We start from the raw sequence: 14,014 nt of genomic DNA, 5'->3' as shown, positions 1-14,014 counted from the left end.
AATGGTTTCACATTTTTCTGCTGGTCAGCTCTTAAAAAAAAATGAGAGAAAAAAAAACCAACAACTCATTCTGTGTGTGTGTTTATATATAAATACCCTCATTTTTGTACCAAAAGCTAAGAACTTTCCTCCCTCACAGTCAGGCCACCATGTGCTGCTGGTTTGGAAAGTGTAATTGCCACAGAGCAGTGCCCAAATGTTGGGATTTCGACCCCCAGAAAGCAAACCCCAGAAAAACAAAAGGATTTTTGCTCCCTGCAGGAAAGGTCTGTGTGTTTGGAGCTGGATTTTAGAGCAGGGATTGAGGTTAGCCCTGTGGCCCTGAGGGTGATCACAGTGGCCCTGCCATCCCTGCTGCTGCCCTTTGGACCAGGTGAACTCCATCCCCAGCTGCTGGAGGTGTCAGATTATTTTTCCTGGCATCCTGAGAGATCACAGAATGAGGGAATGGTTTGGGGTGGGAGGGATCTCATAGAATATCACCACACCACACCTTCCACCATCCCAGGTTGCTCCAAGCCCTGTCCAACCTGGCCTCGGACACATCCAGGGGCAGCCACAGCTTCCCTGGGCACCCTGTGCCAGGTTCTCACCACCCTCACAGGGAAGGATTTCTCCCAAATCCCTACTCCAGGCCTGCTCTCTTTCAAGAAGAAAACAAAGGGTCAAGAAATATCCTGAGGACCAGGAGTGCAGCACTTGTATTAGAAAAACATATTAGAAAAAAACAGGTTAATTGGGTTGATTTTAGTGTTTTCTTTCTTACAAAGAAGTGCCTGAGGAAACACCTTCCTTGTTCCTCCTGCAGTCAGGGGCACCATGCCCAGGTTAATGGGGGGAGCTCCATCCCCACTGCAGAACTGGGAGAACTGGTTTGGAGCAGAGGCTTCACCGCAAGGATTCCTCTGGACACTCCAAACAGTGATGGGGAGCACGGGGTGGGTGGCAGGGCCCAGGAATATTGACAGTTCTGCCCAGAGATATCCTAGACTCAGGATATGGGGTTGAAATCTAGGAAATTCTGGATAAAACCAGCCCATGAGTCAGTGTGTCCAAGTTTCTCAGCTTTTTCCATCCAGGCAGGATTCACAGGAGGGTTCAGTGGAGGCACACAGGCAAGGGGGACACCCTCAGCCACCCAAAACACCCCCTGAAGTTGCTTTGCTGCTGCCACCATCCCCACTCTATCACCTGGTACCCCTCATGAGCCCCAACATCACTCCATTGCTAATAAATTGTAGCTCTAAATTTTGAGGGGGCTTTGGGCCAAGGCTCTCAGTCACACTCAGAAATAAACGTGGTGACCCCAAAGAAATGGGGATCCTCCCTGAACAGGAGGGCTTCATTTGGGCCCAGAGATGATCCACTCAGGAACATGGACCACCCCAACAAGTCCCTCCATGCCACTGCCCAATGAGTGCTGGCTGCTCCCTGCTGCCCTTAATGAGTTTCCCCCCTTTTTTCCTTCATTCTCGGGATCTCGGGGATTCCTTGGGGAAATTTTGGGGTCTGGGGAGCTGCCTTGAGCTTTTGCCACAGCATCTGCCCTGGCCTCATCCTGCATCCAACTGCAAATATCAGAGAGATGAGCAGCTGCTGGAGATAATCCAGGGCCAGATCCTGCCTAAATCCCCTTCCCGAGCTCTGTCACATCCCTCGAGCTGGGAGCTTCGGGCTCCATGGCCATTGCCAGCATCCAGCCCCAGTTTGGGGGTGACAAATTTGAAACGGGGGGAGAACTGAGGAAATGGGGGCTGGGGTGGGGCAGGGAAACCGAGGCACGGGGAATTTGCTCCCCTCCTTTCAACAAGAGCATCCCTGGAGCTGCAGAGGGACCACGTGGATCCATCCCTTTCCCAGCTGCCAGGAAATGGGAAATGAGCCCGTTCTGAGGGGTCCCCAGCCCTGGGTGATGGAGCCACACCGGGGTCAGCGGGGCAGAATCCCCAAAAAAGGGGTTTCAGGGTGCTGTCCTGCGGTGCCAAGGGGATTTGGGGGGAAGGAGGCGCTGGACACTGGCACGGGGAGGCCGACGCCATCAGCGAGGTCACGGTCCCCCGTGGGAACGGTGGCCAGGCCGACGTCACTGTCACCGAGCCCTTCAAATAGCGGTGCCTGCCCGGCGGGACACCGCTCCTGCCACCGCCACCGCCACCACCGGCACCTGCCCGCCCAGGTGAGGCTGCCCGGCCACGGCACGGGGTGGGGGGTCCTGCTTGCCCCAAATCAGACCCCATTGGGGGGTGGAGGGAGTGTCCATGAGGGATCCAAACGCCAACAGCACCCCGGGGTGCTGAGCCCCCTCCGGCTTCTCCAGCCACAAAGGGCACCCAGGGGTGCCTCATTCCCTCCGCATCTGCATCCCAAACCCAGCCCAGCACCACCCGTGGGCGCTCATCCCCCCCTGGATCTCCATCCTCCCACACTCAACCCCCGGGGTTCTGCTGGACCCAAACCACCCCAGGCAGCACCCACGGGTGCTCAACCCTCCCGCAGCCCCCCGGCCATGGCACCCCGCGGGTCGCTGCTGCTGCTGGCGCTGCTGCTGCTGAGCTGCTCCCTGCCCCGGGGCCGCGGCCAGCACTGGTCCCACGGCTGGTACCCGGGGGGCAAGCGGGACCTCCGGACCCCCACAAACCTCCAGGTAGGGTTTCCCCCGCCGGTCATTCCCCTGCAGGTCATTCCCTTCCCTCCCGGGGGGATTCTCCACCGCCCAAGGGTGATGCCCAACCTGGCTGTGTCCTCCTGCCCCAGGGTTTGTCCCCCGCCCCGAGGTAAAAGCCCCCTGCTCCTGGGGTTTTAATCCCTCTGGATTATTCCCGTCCGAGTTACACTGCCCCAAATTATCCTCCCTGGATTATACTCCCTCGCAATTTTGTCCCCGTCCCGCGATTATCTCCCCGCCGAGTTCTTGGATTTATCCCCGCCCCAGATCTAACCCCACTCCGCTTTTGTGACCCCCACGGGCTATAATCCCCCCAGTTTATCCCCCCCCCCCTAAATTATCCGGATTTATCACCCCCACGGGCTATAATCCCCCCAGGTTATCCCCCTCCGTGTATTATCCCCCGCTCCACCCCAGATTATCCCCCTTTCCCGTGGTTATTTTCCCCACCGATTTACCTTCCTACCCGAACCCCCCCGCAGTTTATCCACCCTGAAATTCCCCCCACCCGCGGGGTGATTCCCCCCCCCCCCCCCATCCCGGCTGTTTTTCCCCCACGTGTGTCCCCCTTTTTCCCCCGTCCCGCAGGTCCCGTCCCCTCTCGGGCGCTGCCGTCCCTTCCCGTGTCCCCTCCGGCGGGAGGAGCCGCTGCCGGTGAGCGGGAACGGGGCTGGGGGGTCCCGGGGGGGTCCCCAGGACGGGGACTGACCGACGCCCCCCGCCCCTCTCCCGCAGCGACCCGCGCTGCGCCCCTGACCGCAGCCACCGACCCACGCGGGAGCGAGCCGGGACCCCCCCGCGGGGAATAAAGGGCCCGGGGGGGATTTGTGCGCAGTGATGGTGCAGGGGGAGCGTCCCGCGTGGGGGAGTGATGGCGGGCGGGCTCGTGGGAGGGGTGCCATGTGTCCCATGGGGATAACGGTGTCCCTTGGGGATGCCATCCCGTGCGGGGAATTCGTGTCGCGGGGTGGGGGAAAATCTGTCCCGTGGGTGGGGTTAATTTCCCAAGGGGGGAGGTCTGTCTCTTGGGGGGGGCCGGTTGTGTCCCCTGGGGATCCCGTGTCCCGTGGGAGCTGTGCTGTTCCTTGGACAGTGCTCGGGAATTCGTGTCCCCTGGAGTGGGGGTTTCGAGGCGAGTGGGTTGTGTCTTTTGGGGCGCCGTGTCCCGTGTCTCGTGGGCGGCTGTTCCCGGGGGGGATTCCCTGTTCCTTAGGGTTCCGCGTCCGTGTCCGGCGGGGGTTCTGCGCCCCGCGTCCCGTTCCGTGGGGGTGTCACTTTCACAGCGGGGTGTCTCTGCCCCAGGCGCGTCCATGTCCCGTGGGGGTGTCCCTGTCCCACGGGTGTTTCTGACCCGTAGGTGCCCCTGTCCGTGTGTCCCCCGGCTGTTCCTGTCCCCTGTGGGGTGTCCCTGTCCCGTGTAGGGTGTCCTTGTCCCCTGGCTGTCCCTGTCCTGTGCAGGGTGTCCCTGTTCTCGCCGATGTCCCTGTGTCCTGGCTGTCCGTGTCCCGTGCGGGTGTCCCTGCCCCACGGATGTCCATGTCCGTGTCCCGCTCCCCCTCCTCTCCCGGACTCCATTTCCCATCAGGCCCTGCTTTCCCCTCCCTCCCCGTGGCGCCGCGCGCGCGGGGCCGCCCCGTGACGTCACTCTCCGCGCCGTGACGTCACTCCAGCGCCGCCATGCTGCCGGTCCTGAGGCGCTGCCGCCCCGGGCCCGTCCCTCTCCCGGCCCTGGCGGCCGCGCTGGGGCCCGGCCCGTTCCCGGGGCTCTGTCCCGGCTGGTCCCCGCGGGCGGTGCCGGCGCGGGGCCGCAAGACCCGGCACGACCCCCCCTCCAAGTCCAAGGCGGGCCGGGTGAAGCTGCCGCCGCCCGTGGACCCCGAGGAGCTGCTGGTGGTGCTGGAGCGGTACCGGCAGCACCGGCTGGTGCTCAGCGCCCTCCGGTACCGGCACGGGCCGGGGGTGGGGATGGGCTTGTGGGGCAGGTCAGGGTCGGGCTGTGGCGATGGAGATGGGAGGCTTCTGTGGGAGAGAGGAGTGCTGGGGGGCTGGAGCTGGGGGGCTGCTGTGGGGCAGGGGAAGGTCGGCCATGGGTTGGTTTGGGGCTGGTTATGGGGCTGCGGGCGGCTGTGGGTTTGGGTAAGGGACTGGCTGTGGGGCAGGGGAAGGTTGGGGTTGGCTGTGGGGTTTCTGGGGGCGGACTGGACTGGGTACAGGATTGGCTGGTGGATAGGGGTTTAGGTGTAGGGCTGTGTGGCTGCTGTGGGGCAGGGGAAGGTTGGGGTTGGCTGTGGCTCTGGGTGTGGAGTTGGAGGCTGGGTAAGGTGCTGGGGGGCTGATGTGGATCAAGAGAGGGTTGGTGGCTGGGTGTGGGACTGGCTGTGGGGCTGTGAGGCAGGGGAGTGTCGGGCTTGTGGTCGTTTGGGGCCGCTCTGAGGGGCAGGGCTGGCTGTGGGGCAGGGGAGGGTTTGGGTCTGGGGCACTTTGTAACAGGAGCAGGTAAATCCTGGGATACTGGGGGGGGTAGGAGAGGGTTGTGGGACTGGACTGCTGTGGGAAGGGGTGGTGGGTCTGGGACTGATGTGTGGCAGAGGGTCAGGGTGGTGGGGCTGGCTCTGCTGTGGGGCACTCTGGGGAGCACTCTCTCTGCTCCCAGCCCCCGGCAGGAGCTCAGGGCCCTCCCCTCCTCCTGACAGGGCGGAGTTCAGGGCCGAGGTGCTGCAGCAGAAGCAGGAGGAGCGCCTGGCTGCCGAGGGCTCCGTGGAGGAGCAGGAGGAGCACCGGCGCCTGATGGCCTGGAACGATGAGGAGAACGCCCGGCAGCAGCAACGCAGGTCAGCACTGCCCCTGCAGGGCCAGGGACACGCTGCCCTGCCTGGCTTTGGCTTCTGCTCAGGCAGAACTGAACTCAGCTAGAGTCTGGTCTAGCATTTATAGAGAAGCATGGGCAGGGTCACTCTGGGCTGGGTTAGGGTCTGGTTCGTGGCTGGGCCCAGAAGCTGGTGGGGAATGGTCACATCCAGTCATCAGTGGTGTCCCCAGGGATCAGGGCTGGGCCCAGTCCTGTTTAACGTCTTTGTTGATGATCTGGATGAGGGGATCGAGTTCACCATCTGCAGATTTGGAGATGACACCAAGCTGGGTGTGAGAGTGGGTCTGCTGCAGGGCAGGAGGGCTCTGCACAGGGGCCTGGACAGGCTGGATCCAGGGGCTGAATCCAAGGATATGAGGTTTAAAAAGTCCAGGTGTGGGAGTCCTGCACTTTGGCCACAACAGCCCCTGCAGCACTACAGGCTGGGCACAGAGTGGCTGGGCAGCAGCCAGGCAGAAAGGGGCCTGGGGGTCTGATGGACAACAGGCTGGAGATGAGCCAGCAGAGCGCCCAGGAAGGCCAGTGGCACCTGGCCTGGATCAGGAATGGTGTGGCCAGCAGGAGCAGGGAAGGGATTCTTTCCCTGTACTCTGCACTGGTGAGGTCACACCTCAAGTGCTATGTCCAGTTCTGGGCCCCCCAGTTTGAGAAGGACGTTGAGATCCTGGAGTGTGTCCAGGGAAAGGCAGCAAAGCTGGGGAAGGGTCTAGAACACAAGTCCTGGTAGGAGCAGCTGGGGAGGGCTCAGCCTGGGCAAAAGGAGGCTCAAGGAAGACCTTGTCACTCTCCACAACTCCCTGACAGGAGGGTGCAGCCAGGATGGGTCAGGATCAGCTCCCTGGGAGCAGAGGATAAGAGGACACAGCCTTTTCCACCCTGATTGATTCAGTGATTCTGTGGAAATCCTCACCTTAAATAAATCTGCCTGTGCAGCTGTTGTGGTTCCTGTGCCTTTTGCTGCTGAGGGCCAAGTCAGGGTGCTCTGGGCAGCCTCCTGCACTCCTAGGGGTGGATGTGTCACCTCATCCATCAGATTTTCCTTTCTGTCTGGCAGAGAGGAGAGAGCCAGGAAAGAAGAGGAGGAGCAGAAGAGGAGGAAGTTAGAGGTTGCGGAGAAACAGGCCAGGAAAATGGAGGCTTTCCTGGAGGAGAAGGAGAAGGAGGTTCTCCAGCTGCAGGTAAGAGCAGCTGGTGCCTCCTGGGAACCAGGCTGCCAGAATTCCCTGCCAGGGAGCCATGTGGAAGCCGTGGGCTTGTTTTCCACAGATCTTTCAGTTGGCAGCTGGGAACACAAGCGTCAGCACCTTCTAGGGGTGTTGACAGCGCGTGGATGGGAGAGCCAGAGCTCTGGGAACAGGGTGGGACTATCCTGAGGGGGATAAATCCTTGCCCTTTGCTTCAGGAGGAAGCCAAAAGCTTCATCACCCCCGAGAACCTGGAGGCACGGATCGAGGAGTGCCTGGACAACCCGCGGAACTACAACTTCGCCATCGACAAGGACGGACGGATCGTCAAGCGCACGGTGCTGTCGTAGCAGCCCTGGCCTGGGGCTCCTGGGCTGTGTCCTGAGGGCCCCCAGACAGCACAGATCCTTCCTCTGAATGTATACATTGACCACACAAGTGGTGGAGAAAGGCCACGGGTCTGGCTGTGCTGCTTCCGAAGGGTTAATTCCTGCGGGAACAGGGGGGTGAGGGGAAACTTGGAGGCTCCAGCAGCCTGGCTCAGCCCCGCTGCTGTGCCTGTGATCCCACCTCCCACGTGTTTGGATCCTTCCTGCCTTCACACACAGCATGTGGGGAGGAGCAGGAGCTATCCCGAGGCAGAGCCTGGCTCTGGGCTCCTCACTGTCAGCTCCTCTGGATGCTTCCATAGGCAAACAAGGGCTGCAATGAATTTGTAGGAAACACTGACCTTCCCTTTTTTTTGTTGTTGGGGGAAGGAATTAATTGTCATCCTGATTTCACACCTTAAACCCTCCTTTGCACATCCCTTGGTGTGGCTGAATAAGAAAATGTGTCTGAACGATCCAAGATTTCTGGTGTCTCCTTATTCCTCCCTTCAGACTTAATTTATTCATCACCTGAAACTGAAGGTGCAGATAAAAATGTAATGACTTTGGATGTTCTGGGTTGTTGGGGTCTTGCAGGCTGTCAGCTTTGTCCTAAAACTTCTGGGTTTGGGCTGCTCAGCGTTGACCTGGAGTTTGCTGTGGTTCAGCCATGGCCTGCAGGTCCCTCCCTCCACCCCATCCTCCGTTAATTGACCTGAAATCTTCACTTTTTACCTCCACTTTTCCCTAAAAGTGTCGTCTTCTCCCAAGACTGCACCTCAACCAGGCAAGCGCACAAAACCCACAGACTTCTGTCTGGGCAGTTTTTCTGTCCAAAATTTATTTCTAATTAAGCTCATCACTTCAGTCTGAGTCACAGCCCCCCCCGGAAGCAGGGCTGGGACAGTGATGGATGTGGGATCCTGCGGATTCTCTCCCGGGTGGGCTACACAAACAGCATCTCCTGGTCACAGGATGAGTCAGTGCCACAGCCCTCTGAGGGGGAGAGAGGGGGGAGTGTGGTGTGAAACCAGACAGCACCCACCAGACCCCAGGGACCCCCCAAAACAGGCCCCAGGGATCTCTGAAACAGCCCACAGGGACCTCCCAAAATGGGCCCCAGAGATCTCTGAACCAGCCCCCAGAGATGCCCAAAACAGCCCACAGGGACCCCCTAAAACAGTCCCTAGATATCCCTGAAAGAGTCCATGGGAGTCCCGAAACCAGCCCCCAGGGACCCCTCGGCACTGGGGTTTAATGAGCTCGTGCTAACTCCATTCTCAGATGCTTCCCGGGACTTACAGCAGGATCTCTGGTAGTTTAATTTAGGGAAGAGGGTGGGATTTTGAGAAAAACTAATGAGAGCAGGAGGGTTTGTGGGTCCTGCGCTTGCTCAGCCCCCCCAAATTTGCCGTCTGTGCTTCCCTCCTGCCCCAAACCCTGCCGGTCTCATCCCTTCCCTGGGGTCTGGAGCGGTCATGGAGCGTGGTCGGGCTGTCGGGGTGATGGACAAAGTCAATCCCTTGGGCATCCTCCCCTCTCCCACTGTTCTGTAGCACCCTGAATCCCCTCCCGGCTGTGTGGGAATCCTGGGATCCCGTGGCACCCTCACCCGTGCTGCAGCAGATGCCGGGAGCGGCGCAGCTCCCTCCAGAGCCGCAGGGTTTGCGCCCCGACTCGCAGGGGGTGGGCAGGAAGTTTTCCTCCTGGCAGCGCAGCGTTTCCGAGGTGCCGATGTAGCAGCCCAGCTCCTCCCCGCAGCAGATGTTGGGCCCGAAGCAGTGACCCTTGTTCCGGGGACCGCAGGGCAGGCACTGCTCGGGGAATGGGGAGGAAGAAGGTTGGGAGGAGGGAAGGGAAAGGGGTTCAGAGTGCTCCGATCCTTCCAGGACCTACCTTCCTGACGTCCATGTCCAGCACAGCGCGTTTGCCCCCGATGGGGCAGTTCTGGATGTAGCAAGCGGAGGAGAGAGCCAGGAGCCCCAGGAGGCAGAGGGCCAGAGCCTTGCAGGACATAGCAGCGGGACAGGGGGGATTTTTGGCTGCTCATCCCAACCGCTGGCCCTGTATTTATAGTCCTGGCTCCTACTTAGGGATTCTGGCACCGGCGTCACCCGTGTTCCTTAAAAACCACAAGGCATTGCTTCCCACAGCGGAGGGCTCGGCTAATAGCCGGAGGTCGAGGACGTGAGGTCAAGGACAAGGTGTTGGTTTTCTGCTCCGTGATGAGTCCGGCAGCAGTGGGAACGTGTGGAGGTTATGGATGGAGCTGGATGAATGTGTGGAGGTTGTGGATGGAGCTGGATGAAAGTGTGGAGGTTGTGGATGGAGTCAGGGGCTTGGGGCTCCTCTCCAGCAGCCACTTAAGGCTGCTGAGCTGTGGCGTGTCCCGTTGGGAACCCCTCTGGCATGGAGAGGGTCGGGATGAAGGAAGGCAGCTGCAGGCAGGATGTGTCCACCCAGGAGCGGGGTGAGAGGAGCGTGTGCTTCCCTTGGCTTCAAATCTCTTTGGGTGGGAGGAAGCAATCCCATATCCTCTGGGATCATCCATGGGATCTGGGGTGGGGAATGTCCTTCTTGGCCCTGCCCACCCATCCGTGCCTGGCCTTTGGGGAATGCTCAGCACTGGGCTCATCCTGCTCAGGGCCAGCAGTGACGCCCAGCCCATCCCCACTGACATTCACCCAACAGCTCCAAAACCACTTGAGAACACCAAACCTCTGGGGCAAAGGCCTGAAATCCCAAATTTCCCCACTCCTTCTCCTTGGAGCTGCGCACAGGGGTTGAATGTGGTGTCCTGAGCCACACCAGCAGCAGACAAAGCCCCCCCTCCTCCCTGAGAAGCAGCATTGAGGATGATGAGGCCAAAGATTGACGCAAACACCCAGGGTCCTGCTCACCCCAGCCCCTCGCCTTCCTTATCCCAATTAGGAGCTTCCCAGCTTGAATAAATTTCCCTGCTGAGGACAAAACTTGACGTCCATTGAGATCATTACCCTGCACTGGCTTAATTGGGAATTAGGCAGCCCGGAGCCGGACAGCCGTGACCTTTTCCTGTCCCTCTGTCTTGCTTCAAAATCCACCACTTAGCGCAGCTGGCGCCAGGGCAGCTGGGTCCCTGTCACCCACCCGGGGTCAGTCCCACTCCCTGGGGACAAGGGAGGCACTGGGATCCGTGATAATTGTTGGAAACGGGGCTCAGCACCTGCTGTGCACTGTCCCAGCAGCTCAGTTCCGGCTGCAGCACAGGTTGGAGGGAGGGAATTGTCATCCCAGAACCCCTATGGCTGCTCCAGGGGTGCCCAGACCCCTGCAGCATAAGTCTCAGGTAGACAAGTGGGGAAAAATCACAATTATCAGCCCCTGGTGCTTTTTGGGGACTCGATTTTTGCCTGATTTTGAGGTGTTCCTCAGGTGGAGCGTTCCCAGCTCAGTCACACATTTCCCACTGCTGCAGGAATGTTGGGGGTTCACATCCTGCATCTTTGAAAAGTCCGAGTGCTAGAGCTGGGGTGAAACCCCAATTCCCTCATCCCAGCTTGGAGTGCCCATCCATGCTGGTGTCACCCCTTTCCCGATGATTTTGGGGTGATTTGGGGTCGCTCCCCTCCCCAGGGCTGGGATAAGGTGCTGGCTGTGGGAAGCAGGTCCTGGATCAATCCTGTATCCCCTGCGGGGAGCTGCCGTGGGCAGGATGGATCCCGCCGGTGTCAGGGAGCTCCACCTCCCCGGAGGTGCCACCTCCCTGAGGGACAGTATAAAGGACGAGCTGTCCCCTGTGCCGTGGCCAGTCCCAGCCCGGAGAGACCTCGGAGCAAGGACCCCGCAGGGTAAGAGAGCTGGGAGAGGGTTGGGATAACCGCACCCCAAATTCTGGGGGGTGACTGTGGGATAGTGGGAACTGATCCTCCCTGTCGGTGTCCAGAGGGGATGGGGAAAGATGAGACCAGCCCTGGAGGGGGTCTTTGGAGCTGGGAGCCCAAATCTCTCTTCTCTTGAGGGATTTGGGGTGCTTTTCCTTACTTTTCATCATTTTTAGTAGCTGCTACGCTGATTCCTGAAGGCAACGAGGCCCCGAATCTGCCCCAAAGAGGGACTTGGCCACGAGGTAACGTGAGGGTGGCACATCCCAGCTGTCCCCAGTGTCCTGGGGCTGGGGGTGCTGCTGGGTGGGACTCAACGGCCAGATCCCAAATCCCAGCTCTGCCTGAGCTCCTTCCTCTGGGAGCTACAAGGACGGAGCCAAACCCTGCATCCAGCCCTGCCAAATGACCTGCACTCTGTGGGGATCTGGGGACAGAAGATGCTCCAACACCCCAATCCTGAGCCCCAGCCGGATCCCCTGGAGCCCCCACGAGCCATCCCCAGTGCCCAGGACGAGGCCACCACAGTGCACGAGGACTTTTATTGGGTCTCCTATGTACAGAGCCGGGGTGGGGGGGTCGGTCAGGGTAGGGGGGACTCCCCAAGCCCTGGCTCAGAGCAGGGGGTGCTTGCCCTGCTGCTGCTGCTGCTGCTGCCGGTTTGCCAAGTGCATGAGCTTGAGGAGCAGATCTCCGGCCGAGCCGTCCAGCACCGTCAGGTTCTTCTCCTCCGCCGCCTCCTGAGCGCCGTCGCTTCCCTCGTCCAGGCAGCCGGTGTCCATGGCGCACGTCTCTGCCGCGGGGAGCAAAACGTGGCCATGGAAAAGGGTTTTTTGGGATCGTCAGGGGCTTGTTTTCTGCTGGGGAAGGGGTTGGTGGCACGGCTCGTGCTCCAGTTTAGTCTCTCCCGTTAACCAGGGAGCGGGGCTGGATTTCCTGGCACATCAGGGAGGCTGTGCTGGCCAGGGGAAAGCTCATGGTGGGTCAGGAAGGAGCTCCGAGCCCAATCCTTTAGAGTCAGAATGGTTTGGGTCGGAAGGGATCTTAGAGACCACCCAGTTCCACTCCCTGCCATGGGCAGGGACACCTTCCACTATCCCACGTTGCGCCAAGCCCTGTCCAGCCTGGCCTTGGACACTTCCATGGACCCAGGGGCAGCCACAGCATCTCTGGGCAGCCTGTGCCAGGGCCTCCCCACCCTCACAGGAAAGAATTCCTTCCTTACACTCAGCCTGACTCCAACCACCCCCAAATCATCTCCGAACGGCGCCAACACCGCTCCCCCTCCATGCCTCAGTTTCCCCTCCCTAGGACTAAACCACCCCACCAGGCAAGCGTTACCAGGAGAGTTCTCCCCATTGCCATCCCCCCACGCTCCCCCGCCCTCCCCAAACCCCCCGTCCCACGGTGTCGGTGGCCCGGTTTACCGGCGGTGCAGCAGATGCCGGGCGCGGCGCAGCGGCCCCCGGCTCCGCAGGGCTGCCCGCCGGCCTGGCACGGGGAGGGCAGGTAATCCTCCTCGGCGCAGCGCCGCGTCTCCGCCGTGCCCAGGTAGCAGCCCAGCTCCGCTCCGCAGCAGATGCCGGGCCCGAAGCAGTTCCCTCTGTTGCCGGGGCCGCAGGGCATGCACTGCGGGAAGGAGCTGCCTCAGTGCCCAAACCCCCCAAAAAACCCCTTCTTGCACCCCCTTGTATTAGAAACCCCCATGCGAATGCACCCCTGTGCATAGAAAGCAGCTCCCCACCAGCCCCTCTTGGAGGTGCCACACTGCCACCAAGGCTGGTCGCTGCCACCAGCAGCGGTGACCTCGTGTCCCCGCTTTGGGGTGTCCCCACTGCCCCCGTGACCTCCCTGTCCCCTCTCCATGCGCTGTCCTGTCCCGTTCCCCCCCAGCCCAGCAGGACGCCCAAGCCTGAGCCTCTTCTCGAGGTGCCAGCCGCACTTTGGGGCGCTCACTCCTCCGCCACTGCCCCACCGCCTGCCCTTGGGCGTGTCCCCCAGCCATCCCAAAAAACCCCACTGCTCCGGGAACGTGGCACAGCCAGCGGTACCCACAGGTGACGGGGAGCTCCTGCACCCCGCAGAGCCACTCCGTCCCTCCTGAAGCTCCGTCCCCTGTCCCGGAGCGCCCATCCCGGCCCGTACCTGTCGGAGAGCTGTGTCGGCCAGCGCCCGCTTCCCGCCCCGGGGGCAGTTCTGGATGTAGCAGGCGGAGGACAAGGCGAGGAGGCAGAGGAAGGAGAGGGGCAGCGAAGGCTCTGCCATGGTGCAGGGTGCCCGCGGCCGTGCCAGGGGAAGCTGCTCCGGCTGCGTCTGGCCCCGTGCTGAGAGAGCTGCTATTTATGCTGCCATCACCCCTTCCCAGGGGAGGAGGAGGAGGAAGAAGAGGGATGGGTTGGGTTTTTTTGTTGTTTTTCCCTTTTTTTTTTCTTTTTTTTTTTTTTCTTTTTTTCCCAAATCGCATCCAAGCAAATCTGTAATTGAGATGATTCAGTGCAGCAGCACTCAGGGCTGGTGAATCCCACCCTTGGCTGCTCCGAGGGGCACGGGCCAGCCCTGGGATGTGCTTGGGAAGGGGCAGTGGATGGGCTGGAGGGTGGATTCAGGGAGAGGTGCTTCTTCAGAAGGTGCTGGTTTGGGGAGGGTCGAGGGTTTGGAAGATGCTGTCTGGGGAGGGATGTGGGTTTGGGGACAGATGTTCATTCAGGAGATGCGGTTTTGGGAAGGATGCAGATTTTGGAAAGGGTGCTGGTTTGGGGGATGATGCTGGTTTGGGATGGATGTGGATTTTGGGAGAGGTGCCGGTTTCACAGGGATGCTGATCGGGGAGAAATGCTAATTTGGGGAGGGATAAGGGTTTGGAAAGTGCTGCTTTAGTGAGGGTTGTTTATTTAGAGGATTCTGATTTGGGATAGATGCTGGTTTGGAAGGATGCAGATTTTGGGAGATGCTGGTTTGGGAAGTGGTGTTTGTTTGGAGCACGCTGGTCCAGGAGGGATAGTGATTTGTAGGATGCTGGTTTGGGGAGGGATGCTGGTTTGGGGAGGAATACTGATTTATGGGAT

The 14,014-nt window shown here is 60.4% G+C and overlaps 3 protein-coding genes across 3 annotated transcripts; 1 reads left to right on the top strand and 2 right to left on the bottom strand.

Annotated features, from left to right (window-relative positions):
* Window positions 1-4,330: 4,330 nt before the first annotated feature.
* On the top strand, window positions 4,331-7,569 carry MRPS26 (mitochondrial ribosomal protein S26). Its single transcript, XM_066185210.1, has 4 exons — window positions 4,331-4,605; window positions 5,359-5,496; window positions 6,589-6,712; window positions 6,937-7,569. Exons 1-4 carry the CDS (start codon window positions 4,343-4,345, stop codon window positions 7,066-7,068), a joined length of 657 nt encoding a protein of 218 aa, XP_066041307.1. The 5' UTR covers window positions 4,331-4,342; the 3' UTR covers window positions 7,069-7,569.
* A 354-nt stretch (window positions 7,570-7,923) lies between these two features.
* Window positions 7,924-9,102, bottom strand: LOC136290856 (neurophysin 1-like). Its single transcript, XM_066185211.1, has 3 exons — window positions 8,983-9,102; window positions 8,699-8,900; window positions 7,924-8,082 (listed from the first exon to the last, which is right to left on the bottom strand). The coding sequence occupies exons 1-3, from the start codon at window positions 9,100-9,102 to the stop codon at window positions 8,033-8,035; spliced, it is 372 nt and encodes a 123-aa protein (XP_066041308.1). The 3' UTR covers window positions 7,924-8,032.
* Window positions 9,103-11,493: 2,391 nt separating this feature from the next.
* On the bottom strand, window positions 11,494-13,414 carry LOC136290490 (vasotocin-neurophysin VT). Its single transcript, XM_066184909.1, has 3 exons — window positions 13,095-13,414; window positions 12,377-12,578; window positions 11,494-11,742 (listed from the first exon to the last, which is right to left on the bottom strand). The coding sequence occupies exons 1-3, from the start codon at window positions 13,212-13,214 to the stop codon at window positions 11,564-11,566; spliced, it is 501 nt and encodes a 166-aa protein (XP_066041006.1). The 5' UTR covers window positions 13,215-13,414; the 3' UTR covers window positions 11,494-11,563.
* Between the last annotated feature and the right edge of the window lie 600 nt (window positions 13,415-14,014).

Source organism: Chamaea fasciata, unplaced genomic scaffold (genome assembly GCF_029207755.1).
Source record: "Chamaea fasciata isolate MVZ Bird 193981 ecotype frontalis unplaced genomic scaffold, bChaFas1.0.hap1 SCAF_6, whole genome shotgun sequence".
In the NCBI taxonomy this organism is placed as follows: domain Eukaryota; kingdom Metazoa; phylum Chordata; class Aves; order Passeriformes; family Sylviidae; genus Chamaea; species Chamaea fasciata.
The sequence above is the reverse complement of the archived record's forward strand: the minus strand, read 5'-3'. Positions and strand labels throughout refer to the sequence as shown.

Bases quoted from the DNA above. Each gene is read 5' to 3' on its own strand.
- MRPS26 (XM_066185210.1), top strand. From the start codon at position 4,343: ATGCTGCCGGTCCTGAGGCGCTGCCGCCCCGGGCCCGTCCCTCTCCCG. The intron at 4,606-5,358 runs GTACCGGCACGG...TCCTCCTGACAG, and splicing joins CTGGTGCTCAGCGCCCTCCG to GGCGGAGTTCAGGGCCGAGG. The intron at 5,497-6,588 runs GTCAGCACTGCC...TCTGTCTGGCAG, and splicing joins GCCCGGCAGCAGCAACGCAG to AGAGGAGAGAGCCAGGAAAG.
- LOC136290856 (XM_066185211.1), bottom strand. From the start codon at position 9,102: ATGTCCTGCAAGGCTCTGGCCCTCTGCCTCCTGGGGCTCCTGGCTCTC. The intron at 8,901-8,982 runs GTAGGTCCTGGA...TTCCCCGAGCAG, and splicing joins TGGACATGGACGTCAGGAAG to TGCCTGCCCTGCGGTCCCCG. The intron at 8,083-8,698 runs GTGAGGGTGCCA...TCTCCCCCTCAG, and splicing joins CGGCATCTGCTGCAGCACGG to AGGGCTGTGGCACTGACTCA.
- LOC136290490 (XM_066184909.1), bottom strand. From the start codon at position 13,214: ATGGCAGAGCCTTCGCTGCCCCTCTCCTTCCTCTGCCTCCTCGCCTTG. The intron at 12,579-13,094 runs GTACGGGCCGGG...TCCTTCCCGCAG, and splicing joins CCGACACAGCTCTCCGACAG to TGCATGCCCTGCGGCCCCGG. The intron at 11,743-12,376 runs GTAAACCGGGCC...TCCCCGCGGCAG, and splicing joins CGGCATCTGCTGCACCGCCG to AGACGTGCGCCATGGACACC.